This window comes from Protopterus annectens, chromosome 16.part0 (genome assembly GCF_019279795.1).
Source record: "Protopterus annectens isolate FY-2018-M chromosome 16.part0, PAN1.0, whole genome shotgun sequence".
In the NCBI taxonomy this organism is placed as follows: domain Eukaryota; kingdom Metazoa; phylum Chordata; order Ceratodontiformes; family Protopteridae; genus Protopterus; species Protopterus annectens.
In genome coordinates this window covers 519120420-519145058 of record NC_056750.1, presented here as the reverse complement: position 1 = coordinate 519145058, position 24639 = coordinate 519120420, and the positions used below count along the sequence as shown (strand labels likewise).

The 24639-nt window shown below is 45.5% G+C and overlaps 1 protein-coding gene across 1 annotated transcript in view; it reads right to left on the bottom strand.

Moving 5' to 3' along the window:
- The window catches only part of SPTAN1 (spectrin alpha, non-erythrocytic 1), a gene marked incomplete in the record, with an annotated part of 2849969 nt that overhangs the window by 75202 nt on the left and 2750128 nt on the right, over positions 1-24639 (bottom strand). Inside the window, 1 exon segment of the mRNA XM_044058813.1 lies at positions 9080-9227. Coding sequence (XP_043914748.1) covers positions 9080-9227 — 148 coding nt within the window.

Sequence of the window (24639 nt, the reverse complement as noted above, 5' to 3'; positions counted from 1 at the left end):
TGCACATCTAAAGAGTGCAGGATCCTTTCCCCCTTATTTTGAGGTTTAGGGAAAAAGATGGAGAAATAAATAGATTGGTTGAGAGCCACACTGGACACCACTTTAGGCATGAAAGTTGGGTTAGTCCTGAGGGAGACCCTGTCAGCATGAAAAATTATGAAGGGTTTCACAGCCATGAGTGCTTGTAGCTCAGATACTCTTCTAGTTGAAGTGATGGCCAGAAGAAAGGCTGTTTTCCAAGAGAGGAAGTTTAACTCTGCTAAAGCTGCAGGCTCAAAGGGGGGGGGGGTAGCATGAGCTTTTCCAACACAAACTTAAGGTCCCAAGCAGTGGTAGGGGCTCTTCTAGGTGGCCTTAAGTTATTAGCCCCTCTAAGGAACTGCTTGATGAGAGGGTGTGAAAAGAGAGGTGGCTCTGTGCTGTAATGAGCAGAGATGGCAGAGGCATGGATTTTAACAGAAGAGAAGGATAGGCCCCTGTCAAGTAGGTCTGCTAGGTAATCCAGGATGAGAGGTAAGGAGGGCTGTGCTGGTTCAGCTCCTTTAGCCTGGATCCAGGAACAATAACTTTTCCACTTGTCAGCATAGGATTTTCTAGTGCTGGGTCATCTGACTTCATGTATAACATCCAGAACTTGCTTACTTAGACTGGCCACTGGAGGGGAGGTCAAGGAATAAGCCAGGCTGCCAGGTTCAGGGTCTGCAGTTGTGGATACAAGAACTCTCCCTCCAGCTTTGTCAGGAGAGTTGGAATCTGAGGGAGGTGCCATAGACGCAACGGTGACAAGACTGCGCTGTAGTAGGTACCAGTGTTAGCATTGACAGTCTGGAGCAATCAGGACTGCCCTTGGTCTCTCCTCCTTTATTTTGATTAATACCCTTGTAAGAAGAGGTAGAGGGGGAAATGCATAGCTCGAGAGGTTTATTCATTGGAAGGACAGGGTATCCACTTTCCAGGCCTTACTGTGAGGTTCCCTGGTGTAGAATTTGCTGAGCCGGTGGTTGTTGTGGGAGGCAAATAGGTCCACCTTTGGGGTACCTCATTTCTGGGTTACGAGGCAGTAGGTGTTGTGGTTTAATTGCCACTTGTGTAGGTTTAGGAGATTTCTGCTTAAGTTGCCTGCCAGAGAGTTTTGGTTGCGTGACAGGAATTGTCCTAGCAGGTGAATATGCATGGCTGAGGCAGCATTCCAAATGGTCATGGCTAGCTTGCAGAGTGGATAAGAGTGGGATCCCCCCCTGCTTGTTGATGTACCACATCACCGTGGTGTTGTCTGCTTTCATTAGTAGAGGCCCCAGAGAGAGTAAGGGGTCTGAAAGCAGTCAAAGCATGCTGAACAGCTAGCATCTTTTTTTTGGTTAATGTGCAGATGAATATGTTGGGCTCCAGTGGCCCTGAATGCACCTGCCATGCAGGTGTGCACCCCAGGCATAATCTGATGCATCTGTGGTTAGGGTCTGGGTGACGTGGGGTTGTGAAAAGGGAAGTCCTTCGTTGTCGTTGCATGCTGCTGTCCACCAAAGAAAATCTTTCCTTAGACAAGGTATCATAGGTATAATTGTTTCTAGGTCCTAAGAATGTTGACACCAAAGGCTCTAAGTACCACTGACGTTTCCTCATATGCAGTCTGGCATATTGAATTAGTAGAATGCAGGAGGCCATGAACCCTAGAGCTTGAAGGACTTTCCTTGTGGATAACTGGGTTCTGGTGGCCAGCTGAAAGACGTAGCCTGTCAGATAGGCTTGTTTTTCTGGAGTAAGGAATGCCATCTGGGATGTTGTGTCCAGGCTTGCTCCCAGGAATACAATTTTCTGACTGGGGACTACTTTGGATTTCTTTTTGTTTATAGTGTACCCCAGTGAGGTCAGTAGGTCCTTTACAAATGTCAGGTGCTGCAACAGCTTTTCCTGACTGTCTGCCTGAATCAGGCAGTCGTCCAAGTAGGGGTAAATTTGAATATTTCTTTGTCTGAAAAAGCAATGGCTGGAGCCAGGCATTTTGTGAAAACTCTGGGAGTAGTGGATAAGCCAAAGGGAAGTGCAGAGAACTGATAATGCATAGATCCTGCCCTGAAACATAGATATTTCCTGCAAGAGTCTCTGATTGGGATATGCAGATAGGCCTCTTTTAGGTCTAGGGTGGCTAACCAGGCATCCTTGGACAGCATAGAAAGTAGCTGCTGGAGGGTGAGCATTTTGAATTTTGGTACCACCAGTAGAATGGATAGATCAAAGATTGGGCACCATGTGTCCTCTTTTCTGGGTACCAGGACAAGTTTGGAATAGAATCCTTGGCCTATCTGGTCTGCAGGAACAGGCTGAATTGTCCTCATAGAGAGCAGGGAATGAACTTGGTTTGTGCCTCTGCCCACTGGTTTGGAGGAAAATCTGGGAACACATTTGGGGTTGGCAGTGTGTGGGAATAAAAACTGGTACCCCTGGGACACTATGCTGAGGACCCATCGATCGCTGGTGATGGAGGCCCAGTTTTTTGCATGGGAGGCAAGTTTTCCTCCTAGGGGCACAAGCAGGTGGGCAGAGTTAATAAGTCATTGTGAATTATTTCCATAAGGGGGTGGCTTAGCACTCCCTGTTTTAGAAATGGAGGTACTCCATTGCTTAGATCTCTGCATTCCCTGGGACTGCTGTCTGGGGGGTCTGCTTTCCCTAGGTCTAGTCTGAGGCGGCCTTGAGGGGGGCTGCAAAGGACCAATGTTTTGAGGGGCAATGCCTACTGAATCTCGGAGGCTGGACTTGCACAAAGTCTTCAACTGTCTGCACAGACATAGCTTTTTCTTTCATCTTTTTTTAAAACCTCTTCTGCTTTGGTGCCAAGCAGATTGTCTTTATTCAGTGGTGCGTCCAATAATTTTGATTTGACATGGTCTGGCAAGGTCTGTTCCTTAAGCCAAGCATGCCTTCTAAGTATAGAACCTGTGACTGCTGCCCTGCAGGATGCTTCTAGGTCATCAAACCCACATTGCAGGGTATGTTTAGTAACGTGGCTTGCAGAGTGCATAAGCTTCTGTAATTCTTTATTTCCTGCACAGTCAGGGAAGGTAGAAAATTTTTGCTTAATAAATTCCATAGTATGTTGCTGGTATTTCAGCATGTGAAACGGACAATTTAATGCTCTAATGGCAATAGTTGCAGAGGTGTATACATTTTTACCCCATCTGTCTAAAGCTTGGGAATCTCTGTCCGAAGGGGTGGGATTCTTAGCTGTGGTTGCTTTTATTCCTTTAGGTCCTTGGGAGATGACCTCTGGGTCAGCAGTAGGATTTTTGAAGAGAAATTTGTGCGAGTCAGGGACTCTGTAGTACCTGTCAGGTTTTCTGGGAGCAGGGGGTAAAGTATCAGGAGTTAGACTGGATTCCATAAAGACATCATCCAGAACAGGAGGAATAGCTAAGGGTCTGTGCTGTGGTAAATCTAAAAATTCTCCGAGTCTCTTTCCCAATGGAGATGCCCTCTCAAAGTATGTAGGGTTTCACCACAAGAAAAATCCTCTGGAGGGGAGGCAGAAGGAATGGATTCCTCTGCATCTGAATCTCATAGGCAGATAAGGGCATGTCTTCATAAACAGAAACCGAGTTGTCAGACTCTTGGTCAGATAAAGCTGCAGGGGACAAGTCTCTTTCTTTTAGCAGGGGGAGGCTAGCTTCCCCTAATCAGCATGATAAGGTCTGTGATTGTGGCAAGGAAGCAGGCACTTGAGTTAGGGTCATCCTTTTTTTAGGCGTAGCTCATACTCTTGGCCTTACAAACTCAGTAGTTTTAGAAAGAACTGAAGATGCGAAAGAAGTCGTTGGTTTGTGTCGAATATCGGTAGTGCGAAGAACTTCCTCAGAAGCCAGCTCCAGACCCATCCAAGGTAGAGACATCTGCAGGTTCCATAGTCAAAGAAGAGTCTCATGGCATACCGGACTATGAACGGGTCTCGGTAGCGGCCTGCAAATCCATCGAAGCGGGCATCAGGGGCTGCGAAAGCGCCTGAGTACCGATGAAATGGCAACTAGCTTAACGGAAGCGTTGTCGGCAGTTTTGGACCTGCACGGACTGTCTTGTCTTTATCCTTACATTTTTTCGTAAGATCAGTAGTCAGACGGCTTACCGAAGCCGTTTCGGAATATGGAGATCAAGAATTAAAGTATTTAGCTACAATAAGGATAAAATACAGAAATTTCCCCTTCCAGGACATTGAGAAGGCATCTGTTGCCAGTGCCTTGTGGTTGGGTGTCCTTGTGCAATAACCGGGAAGATGCCTGTTTATGGAGGAGGTGAACAGGTATATTTGAGGTATACCCAACCTGTGGACCAGATCCAGGGAAACATCTCTGTGAAGCATCCATTCATGGTTTGAGATGGTCCTGCTTAGGTAATCTGCCTGGGAGGGTATGAAAGGTGCCTGTGAGGTGGCGTTCCCACACCTGCAGAGCTAGTCTGCATATGAGGTATGATTTCGTCCCTCCCTGTTTGTTGAGATACCATAGAACTGTGGTGTTGCCCGTGAATATCTTGAGAGGGTCTTGCTTTAGACAGGGTTGGAAGGCTTGTAGAGCAAGGAGGGTTGCTCTCATTTCTCTGACGTTTATGCGGTCTAGTGTGTGTCTGTCTGTCCACAAACCTTGCACTTTTCTTTGTCCTAGAGTTGCTCCCCATCCCACATCTGAAGCATCAATAATGCATAGTCTGGGAGGGTGTGGGTGTTTGTAGAGGAGGCCTGGGTTCTTGGCCACCTGAGCAACCCACCAACGCAATTCCTGTTTCAAGCAGGGAAGGAAGGGAACCCAGAACTCTAGGGGATGGGAGTGCCGAGTCCACACTGACCGAAGATACCACTGCAGTTTCCTCATGTGCAGTCTTGCTAAGGTTAACATGGGTAAGGTGGCTGCCATGTAACCAAGTCGTCTCAAAATTTGCCTTGCTGCCATTTCTGATGCTTGAAGGGCACCAAGTAGGTGGTGAGTCAAGGACACCACCTTCTCTGGTGGAGGAAGGCCTTCATAAGGTCTGTCCGGATTCTGCAACCCATGAAGACAATGTCCTGTGCAGGCTCCAGGTGAGATTTTGGGAAGTTTATTAGAAATCCTAGAGACTGCAAGAGGAGCAGAAGGGCCTGGGTGTGAAGAAGAGTCTTCTGATTGTCTGCCTGAAATAAAAGGTCATCTAGGTAAGGGAATATTTGGATGTCCTTTATTCTGCAGTAAGCCATGACTGGAGCCAGAAATTTTGTGAATACCCTGGGATAAGTGGAAAGCCCAAAGGGGAAGGCACAGAACTGAAAAAGGGATGAGCCTGCCAAAAATTGGAGGTATCTCCTGAAGGTGGGCTTTATCGGTATGTGACGGTAGGCATCCTTTATGCCCAGGGTTGCCATGAAACCTTGAGGTAGAAGGAGGGGAAAGACGGTAGGGAGAGTGAGCATCCTGAAGGTAGGAACTTTTAAGAAGGAGTTGAGACAAAAGAGGTCTAGCATAGGCCTCCGTGGACCGTCCTTTCTGGGGACCAGAAAGATTCTGGAGTAGAATCTTTTTCTTTTTGATTCTGTAGGCACTGGTTTTATAGTGCCTTGTATTAGCAAGGTTTGCAGTACCTATCGTAGGACGGGTAGCTGATGCCCAGCCTTGTTGGGGGGTGGATCCAGGTCATAAAGTAACCGTTCTGTATGATGGACAGAACTCATTTGTCTGAGGTAATGAGTGATCAGACAGGGGAAGAGATGCGGGAAGGGTGGGTGAAGAGATTGGCAGGTAGTCAGACACTATCTGCCCTATCTGGAAGGGAGGCCTTTGGCTGGAGGAAGGAGAAGCTCTAGCCGGAGGGGACAGTCTTCTGGGGGGGGGGGGGTCTCCTGGAACTGGAGGGAGCAGTAGGCCTAGAGGTTTTTCTAATGAATTAAGTCTTGGCCAGGTAGTTCCTATGGAACTTAGGGATGGGCAAGACTAGCAGGTGTTTTAGGTCCTGCAATTCTTTGCCTTTTTGTTGCAGGGACTTAAGGTCGTCAGCCATTTTTCCACCAAACAAGGCAGAGTGATCCAAAGGAGCATCAATAAATTTGGCCCTGAAGTCGTCAGGGAGGGGCTGAAGGTGTAGCCAAGAGCATCTTCTTAATGCAGAAGCTGATGCAGTTGACCTAGCTGAGGCTTCAGCTGCATCATAACTGCATCTTAGGGGGTTGTTTATTCACCTGAGAGGTGAAAGCTAGCTGGGAGGTCAAGGAAGCTTTGGCTGCACAGTCTGGGATGTCAGAATATTCCTTAGTGGCTTTATCCAGTGGTGCTAAGGAATACTTGGTTATGTGAGTTTGATAGTTAGTGGCCATGAGTGACAAGGTGGCAAAAGTGTATATTTTCTTCCCCAACCTTTCCAATGTCTTGGTGTCCTAGTCAGCTGGAAGAATGGTTGTAGTAGGGAGCAGCTTGGAAGCATTATCAGTAGAAATGGAGATAGTGGCTGGGTCAGCCGGAGGGCACTTAATCAGAAATTTCTCTGTCTCAGGGACTTTCTAGAGTCCATCTGCCCTGCGTGGGGCTGGTGGTTGGGAGTCAGGGTTGATGGAAGCAGAGGAAAAGGCATCCAGGGAGGCCAGCTGAATAGGAAGGAGAGCAGAAGTTCTGGGGGAGTTCCATCTGTAACAGGTCATAAAACCTCTTCTGCACTTAAGTCATATCTGAAGCTTCCCACTTACAGTGGTCTTTCATCTGGTTGATCATTTCCCCAAAAGTTAAATCCTCCACTGGCGAGTCGGACTTAATAGAGCCGCCTTCTGGAGATCCATATCACGGGGGGATCTGAGAGCAGTAGGAGAGAGAATCCTCTGCGGAGTCACAGTTCCTCCTATTCCAGTTGTTCTACCCTCCTTTCAGGAATTAGAGGACTAGGACTTAGGAGGGGAGGAGCAGTGCTAGGGGTTCCTATTGTACTAGACCTAAGGGCCATAAAGGCATTGAATAAACTCTGGTTGAAGGCCTGACAATCAGACATGCTTTCAGAAGCAGAAGATAAATGCTTTGTTTTTTCTTAAGAGGCCTAGCAGGCATCTGGCTGGGCGAAGGCCTTGAGTCAGAAGTAGGGATGGCAGCAGCAGAATCTGACATGCCCACAGAGAGCACTGGTTCCCTGCCGGACTCTAAGATAGACACCGGTATAGCCTCTATGGACATGCCATCCTCTCGAGACTGTGCGGCTCTTCCTCAGAGGTACCTGCTTTATCCAGACTGGTGGAAGCAGAATCCTTGGTCAGGCCGATGTTGGCCACAGGGTGAAGAACGGCTGGTAGAGGCGCAGCTGAAGAAGTAGGCCACAAGATCCTGGCCCTCTTCTTAGGTGGTTCAGATGGGGTGTCCGACGCGGCCTCCATTCCTAATGCTGTTTTAACCACTGGTTTTCTAAGTACAGATGTAAACCCTGTAAATGGCGACGTAAAGTCTTAGGGATGAATGACTGACAAGTAGTGCCATTCTCATGGTCATGTTCCTTACCTAAGCAAGAGAGACACACTGATCGAGGGTGTCTTTGTGGGGAATCTGCAGACCACACTTACACTTTCCCTTTCCGGATGACATGAACAGACTATATAAAACAACAGTAGGACTGAAAGGATCCCCCAACTTAATTGAATGTTTCTTGATCTGATGTCCACGAGAAGCAGGAGCACCTGGCGTACGACTGATGGCTGAAATGTTCTGAGGGCTGGTGCATGCAGATGACACTTTTTTGGCCCACATTCCTGCTACCACGTCAGATGTCCTATGCACCTACAGGGGCTGAAAATCTTTGGAATCCTGGCCGGGTGAACTAGAGAGGAGGAAGAGTAAATCCACATGTAGAATACTGCAACACTGGAACTGAATGACAACAATAATTATACAAAATATTACATCCATAAAGTAGCAGTAAGTATTCTAAGAACTAAGCCAACACAGGAATGGAGAAAGGACATACTACCAATACGGGTGACTGCAATTAGGGATACAGACAATAGGGGGCTGGAATTTATTAGAGAAAACTGGCAAAGGAACCAAGGTATCGGGAGCAAACAACTAGAGAGGGAAAGGTAACAGAATGGGAAGAGGCCAAGAATTTATTTGGACTGCAGGTTACAGACTGCATTCCCTATCAAAGATTGACAGAATATAGGCAAAGAGAAAGGAATGGGGGGGGGGGGGTCTTAACCAAAGACTAGCACTGGTAGAGTTTTTAGTAGTCTCTAGAACAGAAGTGGCCATTAAAAAAGGAATAATTAGTAGAGAACATAAAATATTGCATGATAAATATAAGAATCAATCAGAGGAGGTCAGAAAGGATTGGGAAGGGAGATTGGATAAGCAACTCCAAATTATGCCACAAAATCTAGAACATTTAGGATTTTTGAATGGAAGTTTTTACATAGATATTTTTATACCCCAAGTAGACTCCAGAGAATTTTTCCTCAGGTAGAAAGCAAATGTTGGAGGTATGAAAGGGAAGAAAGAGGCAACTGGGAACATATTTTTTGGGAGTGTGTGGGTTGGCAGACTAAGGATTCCTTGTGGGATGCACTGTCTGAGATGCTGGGAGGGCAGATTGGTCTGATGAGGGAGATGATTTTTCTGAGCTATGATACAAAATTGGAATTACCTAGACATGGTAAGTCCTTGCCATGTCTACTAATGGTGGCTGCCAAAAAAGCAATTACTAGAAAATGGAAATCAAAATCTAAACTATACTGGAAGTAGTAACTATAGTAACACAGAGAAACCAATTGGAATTGAGATCTTTAGAAAGGGGTAGGAGCAAACTACATAGGAAAAAATGGGAATTGTAGGAATAGTACAAACAAAAAGAGGGGGCAGGAATTGAACAATTTATGTAATGTTGCTTAGGTTATATGATATATGTTTGTTAATGCTGATTTGTTAATACAGTTTGATTACTTTTGTATAAATGTAAATCTGCCTATATTACAAATGATAATTCAATAAAGGTGTTTAAAAAATATGAAGTGTTCTATTAAGTACTACTTTGAATGTGAGTGAAGGTCCTCTTCCAAAGAGGTCATCTCTTCTCAAACTAACAGTTCAGGGTTTATACTGACCTGGTAGAGCTCCTCCTTCGTAACGTATGGTTTTCCTTCTGAGCTAAGGGCACGGAACGCACTCTCAATCTCTTCACTAGATTTCACATTTTCAGTTTCTCTGCTAATCATGAAAGCCATATACTCCTGTAATGACACTTGTCCATCCCTAAAGGGGAGAAAATTAAATCTGCATCACTTTCTACACTTAAATTACTCACATTATATTGCTAAACAAGGCCAAACAAAATTTTAAGATGAAGTTTCTGGCCTTCCCTAAACATGCCTCGATCTTATACTGAAATATCATTTACACAAGAACAACTCAAACTCTTTCTTCCTCTCTCTCTCTCTTTTTTTTTTTTTTACTCTGACCTCAGTTTCTCAATCCTGCACCATGAAATTACATCAGTTACTTTAAGCCTTCAGCTAAGTGAAGTTTCTTAACCAAAAGCAGCCATACATTCACTAAACATTCACCTGAGATGAGATGTCACCTCCTGCAATTGTCAGCAGACACCCATTCCTACCTTTATTCACCGGGTTTATGAGACCTGACAGTCTTCCCCCAAGCTCAACCTGATCCACATTCAGAACCAGTGTGATGACTGAGGATGTTGATGTAGTATCAAACTGCTGTCAGGAAATGTGCCCTAACCCCATCACCAATATCAGCCTTGTGAGCTCCGCAATGGCTGCCTTCAGGAAGTTCACAAGTGTTCCTCAAATGCTCAACCTCCTGACAAAGTGGTATACTGCTTGCAGCATACAGCTCATCAGACTCCATAATAGGTTAAGACACGTCTATCTATTCCGACCTGGTCTCTCCAGAATCTGTGCCACTAGTTGAATACAAGTCATCTAGAGTGCAGTCAGGGCTTTATTTCTCTGTGGTATGGGGCTGGAGAAAAGATAAGACCATTACCTTGATCCCATGTTCAACTGAAATAATTATCTAGAACCTTTCTTACTGCAAACCATTATTTGAAACCTACAGTTTGCTGAGATAGTTACTTTAACAGCACTTGAAACACACAGTATACATGAAAAGATGGAAATGTTTATCTTGCATCCACCTAGCCACCAAGTCATGCTAACATCTGACCAACTGAAGGTATTCCTTCCATAACACATTTCTGAACTGAAAAGATGTGGCAATGTCACACATGTTCATCATGTAATGCAAAAAGTGCCCTTACAAAAGTTCAGACAAAAAACATCTTCTACTGGCGACCCTTTAACTCTTATAGTTCATTTAAGTAAATAAACTGTCTTACTTCAACTGTACCATAAGTACAACTATTTGAAGTCATAATTTGCTAATGATTTACCTGTGGGTTGGGTTACGGCTGAACAATATTCTCTGAAAAGTGCACTCACCTGTTTAACAAATGTTTAAATGAATAACATTTGTATGCAAATCTCACAACTGTTCAGATTTTTGCCTCACATTTTTGGTCTGTTCCTTATAAAATTGGTTTTCTGGCAAATCACTGAGGAATGAAATTACCAAATGATGACATACATTTGAGTTTCAGACTTCATATCATTCAGAAAATGTATTCTAGCACACAGCCTGTTAATGTAGCAACTTTCCTAGTTTAAGAGTAATATTTAAAACCTGTCCCTATTTTGGGCATTTCTCTCCTCCATTACTTTAAGGTTTGGCCAGATTTCTTGCACTAAGAGGTTGAAAGGTATATGTGCATGTAGTGTTGGGAGTTAAGAGGGTGCTATCCTCCCTTACAAGAGAATGATAAACAATGCTGGTGAATATAAGGGAAACCCAAAAAGGAAAGAAAAAACTGCACCAAAAATTTAGAATAAGCAAAGTCAGAATACATTTATATCCATGTTTTGTGACGACTGAAGTCTGAATGAAAGGTAAAGGGGAGGAGCTGAAGTCTGGGAATATTCAGATTTGTGATGAGCAGACTGTAAGCTGCAGCTACAAACCTTGCAGTAAGAAGGAAGAATCAGACCATTAGATAAAGTACAATTGTGTAAAATCTTACCGTAACGGTAGAAGTCCCTCTCTTCACTGGTGCAGTATTTATTACAGTAGGGATCTCCTGGCAAGGGTGGCCTCATGGCTGGCCAGTATACCAAAGCTTTTTGCTTGCTTTAAGGTACACAGTACGTCACATGTATGCACTCTGTGTAGCATAGTGCATAAAGGTGACATCTGGATGTACCAACCTCAAAACTCTGGGAATGCCAGTTCACAGAGAGGTAATCAGTACCACCCAAAAGAGAAATGGGGGTGGAGGGAGGGAGTAAATACTGCAATAATGAAATAGAAGGACATCTACAGTTATGGTAGGATTTTACAAAACTCTACTATGTCCTTCCATTTCACTGTTTCAGTATTCATTATAACAGGGAGAGTGCCAAAGCACAGGAAGAAGAAAGGGAGGAGGAAGGACCAGTAGAGCTTTCTAGGAAGCCATGAAGAATGGCCCTAGCAAAATCAGCTCTAGTTCTGGAAATTCCATCTAACCTGTAGTGCTTCGTAAATGTATGCACAGAAGTGCAGGTAGCTGCCTCAAGAATATAGTTAGTATCCAAACCCTAGAAAAAAAGTACAAGAAGCCACAGATCTAGTAGAATGAGCCTTAACAGAAGAAAGAAGGCTATTACCATGAAAGAAATAACAAAAAGAAATGGCTTTAGAAAACCAAGAAGAAACTGTTTGGTTGGAGACGGCCAATCCTAAAGACCTAGGATGAAAGGAAACAAAGAGCTGATCAGATTTACAAAAAAAGAAGTTATGTTCTTACCATAACGTTCCATCTGAGTAGTAGACTTCATTCTTCTGCACATATGGGTATACGGATCCGATTCGGATCCGAGCCGGCAAAACTTTTCAAGCATCAGCTCCGAGCTCCAAGCTCCTCCCTTACCTATATTACATCACTTCCTCCTATCTAGCCCCAAATTGTTTTTGCTGACACTAAATGGCAACATAACCATAATCCTAAACAGGAAAAACCTGAAGAGTTAGGGGGATGGAGGGAGGGAAGTTGCAGAAGAATGAAGTCTAATACTCAGATGGAACGTTATGGTAAGAACATAACTTCTTTATCTGAAGTAGTTGACTTCATTCATTCTGCACATATGGGACAGAGTCCCCAGCTACTAGTATTCCTGGGAGGCCCCTATGGAAGGATATTTCTGAGCACCGCAAAGCCAAAAGATGCTCTCCCTCTAGAAATAAGATCCAATTTATAATGAGAGATGAATGTGTGCGAATTGGCCCAAGTCGCTGATGCACAGATATCGTCTAACGGAACTCTTGACCAGAAAGCTGCAGAAGTGGCCATTGCTCTAGTGGAATGAGCCTTCAATACACCAGGAGGAGAAAAACCTTTGTCCTTATAAACCTGTGCAATACAAAGAGTGATCCACTATGCTAAGGACACTTTCGAAACTGCCTTGCCCAAAAAAGAAAAAGAGACAATTGATCCGACTTCCGGAAGGGTTTAGTCCTATGGAGGTAAAAATGAAGCTGTCTATGGACAGCCAATAAATGAAACTTACGTTCACCTCTATTTTGAAAATTTGGGAAGAAGACTTGCAAATTTATAGACGGAGTAATATTGGCTGCTGAGGACACCTTGGGAAGAAAGGAAGGGTTTGTACACAGCGAAACACTATCCTTGTGGAAAACCAAATAGGGGGGCAAGGAGGATAAGGCCTGCAACTTTGAAACTCTCTTGGCTGAAGTGATGGCGACCAAGAAGGCTGTCTTCCATGACAAAAACTTCATCGGAACTGAACCGGCTGGCTCGAAAGGGGGAGTGGTCAAAGCCTGAAGGACTAAAGTCAGATCCCAGGGGGGCACTGTTTCTTTAACTTTAACTAGTGGTCGCAATAAAAAAGTGCCCTTCAGGAAAGCTTTACAGTACACAATTTGGCAGAAGCCACAGCAACCTTATTTTCACCCACATGAAAATTAGAGATGGCAGCCAGCTGAACCTTGATGGTGAAAGCACTTGCGCCTGATCGAAAAAGATCGGCCAGAAAATCCAGTATGACCGGAACGGTGGCTGTAAACGGGTTCAGATTGCGCTGAGAGGCCCATACGCAAAAACGTCTCCACTTGCTATTGTAGAGTTTCCTAGTGGAGGCTTTAAGAGAAGCTACCAGAATATTCTTAACGGGACGAAAGTCGGGGGGGGGCCTAAAGATCATGGGAACTGGAGCAGCCAGACAATCAGCTTGAGACTGTCCAGGTTGGGCAGGGGCAAGCCCGACGGGTGAGAAATCAGATCCGGGCATGGATCTAGAGTCCATGGAGGTGCCAACAGGTGAGACCATAGGAAGGGAAACCACACTTGACGCGGCCAGAAGGAAGCTATGAGAATGACTTTGCACTGCAGCCGGCAAGGTCTCTGAAGGAACTTCAGAATAAGAGGTAATGGGAGATAAGCATACAGTTGCCCGGGAGGCCAAGCATGGACTAGAGCGTCCCTGGGGACATCCCCCGGAGGGGGGATCAGAGCGAAGAAGTTGCTGCACTTCACGTTGGAAGGAGATGCAAAGAGATCGCAGCAAGGTTGACTCCAAACACGGAAGATCTTCTCCGCCAATGATTTTCAGAGACCACTCGTAAGGCAGAAGGATTGCCCCGCTGAGACTGTCCACTAGAATGTTGGAGCGTCCTGGGATATGCGTTGCTATGGGAAACCGGCTGGTGGATATGGCCCACTCCCAAATCCTCATGGCCTCGCGACAAAGGGGGTAGGATCGGGTCCTTCCCTGTTTGTTTATATACCAGACTACAGACATGTTGTCTGATTGAATGGCTACCGTCCCTGGAGGTGGGACAGGGTGGAAGGCTCTCAACACTAAAAGCAGTGCCCTCATCTCCAGGACATTGATGTGTAGCTTGGTCTCTGGAGGGGACCACGTGCCTTGGACCATTCTTCCCAGGAAGTGCCCCCCCACCCAAACTGGGAAGCGTCCATGGTCACTGTGGCTTGAGCCGGAGGGGCAAGAAAGCTGCGCCCCCTGAAAATGTCCGCTGATTGAAGCCACCACTGGAGTGACGTTCTCCATGTCCGATAGATTCGGATGTGGAAATTCATCAGAAGGTCTATCCAGGACCATTGAACTGCTAGATTCCACTGAAGGACTCTCATGTGAAGATGTGCAAGAGGGAGGATAGAGATTGCGGCTGCCATCGAACCCAGGGCCCTGAGAACATTGGCTGCTGTGACTACCGAATGATCCAAGATCGCCGATAGATGGACTCTGAGATTTTCTATCCTTTCCGGGGTGAGAAAAATCTTTGACTGAATCGAATCCAATCGTGCCCCAATGAAGTCTATGATCTGAACCAGAGCCATGTGGGACTTGCTGATATTGATCGTGATGCCTAACTTGTGAGCCAGACTGAGGAAGTAGTGTAGGGCCTGACACAAGAGATGTTTGGTGGATGCAGCGAAGAGCCAGTCGTCTAGGTAGGGGAATACCTGAATGCCCTGAAGTCTCAGGTGAGCCGCTACGACCGCCATAAAGTACAGTTTTGTACCTACCATAAATGTAGATGTCCGATAGATATGCAACTGCAGTCATAACATATGGGTTGTCCTGCCTCAGGCAGCCCTCGGTCGGCCGGATTCCAAAGTCTGGGTCCGACGTCGGCTGATGTCGCATTTCTCTCCGACGTCAGAGCAGCTGGAGTACATAAGCATCAGCCGACGCCATCTTCTTCAGTGTTTCTTGCCCCAGATGCCAGGTGCCCTCCAAGGAAGGCTGTAATCAAATTGGAAGATAAAAAGTACAGTTTTGTACCTACCATAAATGTAGATGTCCGATAGGTATGCATCTGCAGTCCTAACATATGGGTTGTCCTGCCTCAGGCAGCCCTTCGGTCGGCCGGATTCCAAAGTCTGGGTCTGGCCTCGGCTGATGTCGCACTTCACCCGACGTCATAGCTGCTGTGGTATAAAGGCATCAGCCGACGCCATTTTCCTCAGTGTTTCTTGCCCCAGATGCCAGGTGCCCTCTAGGAAGGCTAAATTTGGATAAATGCAAATAATTCCAAACAGTAGAGAGCAAAAAAAAAAAATATATATATATATATATATATATATATATATATATATATATATATATATACATATACATATATACAAAACAAATACACCATAATAAATTCCCCCAGCTAGCTAAAAGAGGGGTAAGTACCCTAGGAATACCACAGAGGGGAAGGAGGATGGGTAATCCTGACTGCAGATGCATACCTATCGGACATCTACATTTATGGTAGGTACAAAACTGTACTATGTCCTTCAAGGATGCATCTGCAGTCCTAACATATGGGTAGAATACCATAGCCAAACTGGGGGAGGAGGCACTAAGATAAAGATGGTGTAGTCAAGATCCCTTGCAACACAGCAATAGCAAAACCTGCTCGGGATCTGGAGTATAAAGGAAGGTTATAATGCTTGGCAAATGTATGCACGGAGCTCCAAGTAGCAGCTTCTAAAATGTCTTTGGTAGCCACTCCTCGTAGGAAAGCTGTAGTGGTGGCTGTAGCTCTTGTGGAATGAGGTCTGATATTTTCAGGAGTTGTCTTGCCATGAAAAGAGTAGCAAAATCGAATGCAATTTCCTATCCATTTTGAGATTGTCTGTTTTGAAATTGCTTTTCCTTGCATTCCTGTTGCATATGCTACCAGAAGCTGGTCAGTTTTTCTGTTGGTCTTAGTTCTGTCCAGATAGTAGTGTAATTGTCTGTGCACATCCAAGGTATGTAGCAGTCTTTCCCCCCTGTTCTGTGGGTTGGGGAAGAATGTAGGTAAATGAATCGCTTGGTTCAATGATACTCTGGAGACCACTTTTGGCATAAAGGTAAGGTTAGTTCTCAGAGACACTCTATCCTGATGGAAGATAAGGAAGGGTTGAACTGCCATTAATGCCTGTAACTCAGATACCCTTCTTGCTGAAGTGATTGCTAGCAGGAAAGCAGTTTTCCAAGACAAGAACTGTAAATCTGCTGTTGCTGCTGGTTCAAAAGGGAGAAGTGTTAACTTTTCCAGCACAAAGTTGAGATCCCATGTAGGTAAAGGTGGTTTCCTTGGAGGCTTTACATTTTTGATTCCTCTCAAGAACTGCCTGAGTAGAGGATGAGAGAAGACAGGAGGATCCATGTTGTATTCTGCTGAAATTGCTGATGCATGAATCTTAATGGAGGAGTAGGACAGGCCATTGTGGAACAGTTCTGCTAAGTATTCCAGGATGTGTGCTATGTTTGCCAATGAGACATTTTCTCCCTTTGCTGCACTCCAAATGAGGTATCTTTTCCATTTGACTGAATAAGTTTTCCTTGTGGAGGGTCTGCGAGCCTCCAGGACAATGTCCTTAACCCTCTGAGATAAACCTGGGTTATTTTGTTTTATGCAATATTCCAAGCAGCTAGCTGCAGTGTTTTCAAGTTTGGATGTAGGATCTTGTAGTTGTTCTGTGTTAGAAGTAAGGGACATAGAGGTAGAGGCCATGCGTGTGTCCGAGACATGCTTCTCAGTAGCGGGTACCAATGTTGCCTCGGCCAGTCTGGAGCTATCAGGATTACCCTTGGCTGATCCTCTTTGATCTTCAGTAGGACTTTGTACATCAAAGGAAGAGGTGGGAATGCATATGCTGTCAGGTTTTTCCAGCTGAAGGAAAGGGATTCCACCCTCCAAGCAAGTGGGTGGAATGCTCTTGTGCAGAATTTCTTCAATTGGTGGTTGTGTGGGGAGGCGAACAGGTCTATCTCTGGTAGACCCCATTTCTTTGTTATGGTTTTGAAGATGTCTGGATGCAGCATCCATTCGTGAGCATCTGTGGTAGTTCTGCTTAAGGTGTCTGCTAGTGAATTTTCTTTTCCTGGTACAAATCTGGCCTGAAGTTGAATGTTGAGATTCAGGGCCACATTCCACAGGTCCATTGCCATCCGGCATAGAGGATATGAGTGTGTACCTCCCTGTTTGTTGATGTACCACATGACTGTGGTATTGTCCGTCCTTATCAGCAGGTGACCTTGTTGAAGGAATGGTCTGAATGCCTGGATTGCATGTTTCACTGCCAGCATCTCCTTTAGATTTATGTGTAGATTCAGCTGGTCTTGGGTCCATAGGCCTTGTATACACTTGTCCACCATGTGTGCCCCCAGCCTAGGTCTGAGGCGTCCGTGGTGATGGTCTGGCTTGGATGAGGTTTGTGGAAAGGCAATCCTCTGTTCAACTGACAGGCCTGAGCCCACCACAGGAATTCTTGCTTCAGGCATGGAATTATTGGAATCTGGGCTTCTAGACTGTGCTTGTGTTGAGACCATACATTCCTTAGGTACCATTGCAACTTTCTCATATGCAGCCTGGCATGCGGAATCAATATTATGCAGGATGCCATGTAACCCAGGGCTTGCAGGACTTTCCTTGCAGTAAGCTGAGTTTGTGTTGTTAATGTCTTGAAACAGACTGGTAGTTGCTTTTGTTTTTCTTCTGTGAGAAAAGCCATCTGAGTTGATGTATCCAGTTCTGCACCCAAGAATGTTATCCTTTGAGATGGTACTAGTCTTGACTTTTGCATGTTGACTGTGTATCCCAAGGCTTGCAACAGTTGTATGACCTTTTCCAAATCTTTCATTAATTTTGCCTTGTTGTCCGCTTGTATTAGGCAGTCGTCCAGGTATGGGTAAATTTGAATTCCCTGAAGCCTGCAATGAGCAATTACTGATGCCAGGCATTTCGTGAATACTCTGGGTGCAGTAGATAAGCCAAAGGGCAATGCTGAGAATTGATAATGCTCTGATCCTGCAAGAAATCTGAGGTGTCTTCTGCAATCTGGTCATATAGGGACGTGCAGGTATGCCTCCTTGAGATCTAGAGTCACCAGCCAAGACTCCTTGCCCAGCATGGGAAGAAGTTGCTGGAGGGTCAGCATTTTGAATTTTGGAACAATGAGGTATGTGTTCAGAGCGGACAAGTCGAGAATAGGTCTCCATTGATTTTCTTTTCTTGGTACAAGGAAAAGCCTGGAGTAAAATCCTTGGCCTTGTTCCATAGGCGGTACCTTTTCTATAGCTCTCATCCTTAGTAAGTTGTTGATTTGTCTTAGAGCGTCTGTTTTTTGGCTTGGTGGTAGGTTTGGCATTCCTCTCTTTTTTGGTAGAGTGTGGAAGTGAAACTTGTAGCCTTTGTCTATTGTTTGTAAAGTCCATTTGTCTCCTGTAATTTAATGCCAGTTGTCGGAAAATGAGGCTAGTTTTCCGCCCAAGGGTGCTTCCAGTTGTTCCCTGGTAGGCGGAATCAGAGCCAAGTCATTGTGTCTGTCCTGTGGAAGTGGTTGTAGTTGAATCTGTGGCAGTACTTCTCTGGTTGGTAGGTTGCCACTGACGTCCCCTATAGGCACCCCTGGATTGACCTCTGCCTCTTGGGCATCTATTTCTGCCTCTCTGTGTTTTGGAGGTGTCTGGAAAGGACCAATTCTTCGAAGGCCAATTTCTGCTAAACCTCGGAGGTTGGACCTGTAAGAAATCCTTGACTGGACAGATTTTGCTTTTTCTTCCACCTTCTTTAGAACCTCCTGTGCAGGGGAGCCAAACAAACTTTGTTTCTCCATAGGAGCATCTAGGAGTTTTGACTTAACATGGTCTGGTATAGATTGTTCTTTTAACCAGGCATGCCTTCGAATCACTGTTCCAGTCATAGCTGATCTAAAGGAAGCCTCCAGTGCATCATAGCCACATTTTAAGAAATGGTTACTGACCTGCTGAGAGTTATGTACCAAATCCTGAAGGGACATGCGGTCTATAGGTTCAGGAGAGGACAGTTTTTTATTTAGCTGGTCTAACAAAAATTCCTGGTACTGAATCATGTGAAATTGACAGTTTAAGGCCCTGGCCGAAAGAGTAGCAGAAGTATAAACCTTTTTACCCCTTCTCTCTAATGCTCTAGATTCCCTTTCAGAGGGGAGAGGGTTTTTGGCAGAGGCAGCTGCCACACCTTTAGGGCCCTGTGAAATGGTTTCAGGGTCTGCAACAGGAGCCTTATACAAATGGTAGTGAGTGTCCGGGACCCTGTAATATCTGTCAGGCTTGGCAGGGGCCGGAGGAACAGAATCAGGGGAAGTACAGGCATCATTATATGCATCATCAACCACTGTTAGTACTGGAGGAATGGCTAAAGGCCTATGCTGTGGTAAGTGTAAAAAAGTCCTTAGCCTTTTCCTTGAATCTGAAAAATCCTGGCCCTGCCATTGGAAGTGTTCCCTCATAGCATGTAAGGTTTCCCCAAAAGAAAATTCTTCAGGAGGAGAAGCAGAAGGAATGGAGTCTTCTGCATCAGAATCCTCATAAGGAGAATATGGGCCTTCCTGAGGGTCTGAAATATCTGAGTCATCCGAGGAATAGTCTGTAGAGACAGGTTCCGGGGGTTCAGTCCTAGGCCTCTTATCTGGAGGGGGTTGAGAGGCCCTGTCTGGGTGAGGTTGGGACCCCCTGATCAAAGAAATGAGATCCTCAGCCAGGCTGAGCATTTGGGAACTAGAGGTAGGCCTGTGTGAGGGAGTTTTAGCAGGTAAGGCCTTAGAAGATTTAGCTGCTTTAGCCCTGGAAAAAGCCTTGATAGACATAGAAGCAGGGGGTCTAGCAGCCCCACATGCAGGGGTAGATATGTCTAAAGGAATAGTATCTGACAAATCCTGGGTGCCTGCTTCTGTAGGGGTGATTTCAGTAGCAGACTCAGCCATGCTCTGTGAGGCCTCGGCTATCGGAGGCATGCTTTCAGCCGAAGGAAGAACCGAGGACTCGGTTTCAGCCGAAACAGAGACACTTGCGGTTGGCCTAACCGTGGTTTCAGCTGAAACCGCAGACCGCGAGTGTCGGTCCTTTTCCTTGTGCTTTTTAGCTAATTGTGTAGTTGGAGTCTCCGACGGCATTTTGTATGCAAAAGTGGGACCAAAAAACTCCTCTGCAAACTCCGACCGACGTCTAAGCGTCCGTCGGTTGAAGGAAGCAGAGGCTAGACAAGCTGATACGTCGTGGTCTGGGCCTAAACAAGGAAGGCAGTAAGAGTGGAAATCCTTATGAGGTATTTGTTTCCCACAAGTTAAACAATTATTTACTTTGTCTGACATCGGCTGAGGCAAGAAAGAGTCCCCAACGGGGTACTTAGCTTTTTAGAAGTCTTCGGTAGTAGAAATCTCTGGATCTGACCGACCGGCACTTGCGAACAGCTTCTGCTTCGGGCACCGCGCTGCAAGAAAGACTGAGGAAAATGGCGTCGGCTGATGCCTTTATACCACAGCAGCTATGACGTCGGGTGAAGTGCGACATCAGCCGAGGCCAGACCCAGACTTTGGAATCCGGCCGACCGAAGGGCTGCCTGAGGCAGGACAACCCATATGTTAGGACTGCAGATGCATCCTTGAAGGACATCAGGTTTCCAGACAAATAAATAAGCAATAAACAGATACACCATAACAGATATCCCCAGCTAAGAGTAACAGGGATAGGAGTGGACCCAAGGCATAGAGGGGAAGGAGGGAGGGAAAACCCGACTGTAGTTGCATATCTATCGGACATCTACATTTATGGTAGGTACAAAACTGTACTATGTCCTTCAAGAATGCAACTGCAGTCATAACATATGGGTTGAATACCATAGCTTAGCTGGGGGAGGTGGAATGCTCTAAGAAAAGGATGGTGTAGCTATCAATCCCTGCAGGACTGCAGAAGCAAAGCCTGCTCTGGGTCTGGAATATAGAGGAAGGTTGTAGTGTTTGGAAAATGTATGCACGGAGCTCCATGTAGCAGCTTCTAGAATGTCTTTTGTAGGCACCCCTCTTAAGAATGCTGTAGAGGTGGCTGTAGCTCTGGTGGAGTGTGGTCTGACATTGGCTGGCACACTCTTTCCATGGAAGGAATAACAGAATCTGATGCAATGTCCAATCCATTTTGAAATTGTCTGTTTTGAAATTGCTTTTCCTTGTACTCCAGGGGCGTAAGCCACAAAAAGCTGATCAGACTTCCTACTGGTCTTGGTTCTGTCCAGGTAGTAGCGAAGCTGTCTGTGAATGACCAAGGTATGCAACAGTCTTTCCCCTTTGTTCTCAGGATTGGGAAAGAAAGTAGGCAGGTGAATTGCTTGATTTAAAGAAACCCTAGATACCACTTTTGGGAGAAAGGTAGGGTTGGTTCGTAAGGAGACCCTGTCTCTGTGAAAAGTTATGAACGGTGGTATAGCCATTAGGGCCTGTAATTCCGAAACCCTTCTTGCTGAGGTAATGGCCAACAGGAATGCTGTCTTCCAGGAAAGAAATTGTAAATCCACAGAAGCTGCTGGCTCAAAAGGAGGTAGAGTCAATTTTTCTAGGATAAAGTTGAGGTCCCAAGCTGGTACTGGTGCCTTTCTTGGGGGCTTTATATTCTTGATTCCTCTAAGAAATTGCCTTAACAAAGGATGTGAAAACACAGGTGGATCAGTGTTGTATCTAGCTGAGATAGCTGAAGCATGTATTTTTATAGAGGAGTATGAGAGTCCATTATGTAGCATATCTGCCAAATATTCCAGGATGAGTGGGATGCTCAAAAGTGATGCATCATGGTCCTTGGTGGTATTCCAAATGCTGTATCTCTTCCATTTGGCTGAGTAAACCTTTCTGGTGGATGGTCTGCGGGCTTCTGTCAGTATCCGCTGAACTTCTTTGGAAAGAGGTAGGTTGGGGTTATTCATGGGATCTCCCAAGCTGTTAGCTGTAGCGTCTGGATGTTGGGATGAACTGTCCTGAAGTTGTGTTGAGTTAAAAGTTGGGGCCATTGAGGGAGGGCCCATGCTTTGTTGTGACATATGCTCCGTAGTAGTGGGTACCAGTGCTGTCTTGGCCAGTCTGGAGCTATTAGAATCCCCTTGGGCTGCTCTGCTTTGATCTTTAGTAACATTGTGGTCATCAGTGGCAGAGGTGGAAATGCATAGATTTTTAGGGAGCTCCAGTTGAATGAGAGAGCATCTATTTTCCATGCTTTTGGATGATATGTCCTTGAACAGAACTTTTGTATTTGATGATTGAGGTGGGAGGCAAATAGGTCTATGTCCGGCCTGCCCCATGTCGAAGTGAGTCGTATAAAGATTTCTGGATGTAACCTCCATTCGTGGGGGTCTAGAAAATTCCTGCTTAGACTGTCCGCCAGAACATTGTCTTTGCCTGGAACAAACTGGGATTGCAACTGTATGTTTAGGCTCAGTGATTTTTCCCAAAGATTCATTGTCAGTCTGCAAAGGGGGTAAGAATGAGTGCCCCCCCTGCTTGTTTATGTACCACATCACAGTGGTGTTGTCTGTCCGTATTAGTAGGTGGCCTGGTTGTAGTTGTTGTCCGAAGGCCTCGATGGCATGTATTACTGCCAGCATTTCTTTTTGGTTGATGTGCAGATGTGTTTCCTTTGGAGACCATTGTCCTTGAATACATCTGCCCTCCATGTGCGCCCCCCCATCCGAGGTCTGAGGCGTCTGTGGTCATGGTCTGTGTTATCTGAGGTTTTTTGAATTACATACCCGTGTTTGACTGGCTTACTGAGGCCCACCATAGAAATTCCTTTTGAAGATATGGAATGAGTGGTATGGTTGCTTCTAGGTTGTTGCTGTGTTGAGACCATAAGCTTTTTAGGTACCATTGAAGCTTCCTCATGTGTAGTCTTGCTAGAGGAACCAGGGGAATGCAGGATGCCATGTAACCCAGGGCCTGTAGGAATCTCCTTGCAGTCATCTGGGTGAGCTTTGCTAAAGTTTTGAAGTAAAGAGTTAACTTCTTTTGCTTGTCTTCTGTCAGGTAAGCCATTTGAGAGGCTGTGTCTAGTTTGGCTCCTAAGAAGGTAATTTGCTGGGATGGCTGAAGTCTTGACTTTTGAAAGTTGACTGTGTATCCCAGAGCCTGTAGCAAATGTATGACATAATTCAAGTTTTTTGTCAAAGTTAGTTCGTCGTCCGCTTGTATGAGGCAATCGTCCAGGTACGGGTAGATTTGAATCCCCTGGAGCCTGCAATGAGCAATTACTGAAGCCAGGCATTTCGTGAATACTCTGGGCGCAGTAGATAAGCCAAATGGCAATGCTGAGAATTGATAATGCTCTGGCCCTGCAAGAAATCTGAGGTATCTTCTGCAGCTGTGTCTGATAGGGACATGCAGGTATGCCTCCTTGAGGTCCAGAGTAATCAGTCAAGATCCCTTGCCCAGCATGGGAAGGAGTTGCTGTAGAGTCAGCATTTTGAACTTTGGTACTATGAGAAAAATGTTTGAAGCGGACAAGTCCAGTATTGGTCTCCATTGAGTTTCTTTTCTTGGAACAAGGAACAGTCTTGAGTAAAACCCCTGACCTTGTTCTTGTTGTGGAACTTTTTCTATTGCTTTGATCTGAGCAAGCAGAGAAATTTGCTTGATAGCCTCTGCCCTCTGGTTTTTTGGCAGGTTTGGCATGCCCAGTTTTCTTGGCAAGGTATGAAAATGGAACCTGTAGCCGTGGTCTATAATGTCCAAAATCCATTTGTCCTTTGTCAGTTTGTGCCAATTTCTTGTAAACAGAGATAATTTTCCGCCCAAAGGAGCTTCTGCTTGCTCCTTGTTCAGCGGACCTAGAGGAAAGTCATTGAGAATGCCCCTGTGGGGCGGGAGAAACCCCTGTGTCACTTCTTTGGTTTGCTGGTTGCCATTGTCGTCCCCTGTAGGATCCTCTGTATTGGCCTCTTCCTCGGGCACGCCTGTTTTTGCCCCTTTGAAATCTTTCAGGATTAGGAAAGGACCAGTTTTTTGAAGGCCAGTTCCTGCTGAATTTAGGTGGCTGAACCTGGAGGAAATCTTTGACTGTCTGAACTGACTTGGCTTTTTCCTCAATGGACTTTAACACATCTTTAGCATTAGCACCAAAAAGCTTGTTCTTTTCCAAGGGTGCATCAAGAAGTTTTGCCTTAACATGATCTGGTAAAGGTTGATCTTTTAACCATGCATGTCTGCGAATGACCACCCCTGTCATAGCTGCCCTACATGAAGCTTCCAATGCATCATACCCACACTGTAGAAAGTGATTGCTAACTTGCTGAGAACTGTGTACAGCCTCCTGCAAAGACATCCTATCTAAAGGTTCAGGGGAGGCCAATCTTTTCTGTAAATCATCTAACAGGAAATCCTGATATTGAAACATGTGAAAGAGACAATTGAGAGCTCTCATAGATAAAGTAGTGGAGGTGTAGACCTTCTTCCCCCATCCCTCTAAGGACCTTGCTTCCCTGTCGGAAGGCAAAGGGTTTTTGGAGGTGGTAGCTGAAACCCCTTTAGGCCCCTGGGAAATTGTTTCTAAATCAACAGCATGGGCCCTAAAGAAATGAGAATGGATTTCTGGAACCCTATAGTATCTGTCAGGCTTGACAGGAGCAGGAGGAAGAGTATCAGGGGTAACACTGGAGTCAGAGTATAAATCATCCAAAACATCAAGCACAGGAGATATAGCTAAGGGTCTGTGTTGGGGCTTTTTAAGGAAGGTTCGAAGGCGCTTTCTGGGATCTGAATATTCCTGGCCTTGCCACTTAAAATGCTCCCTCA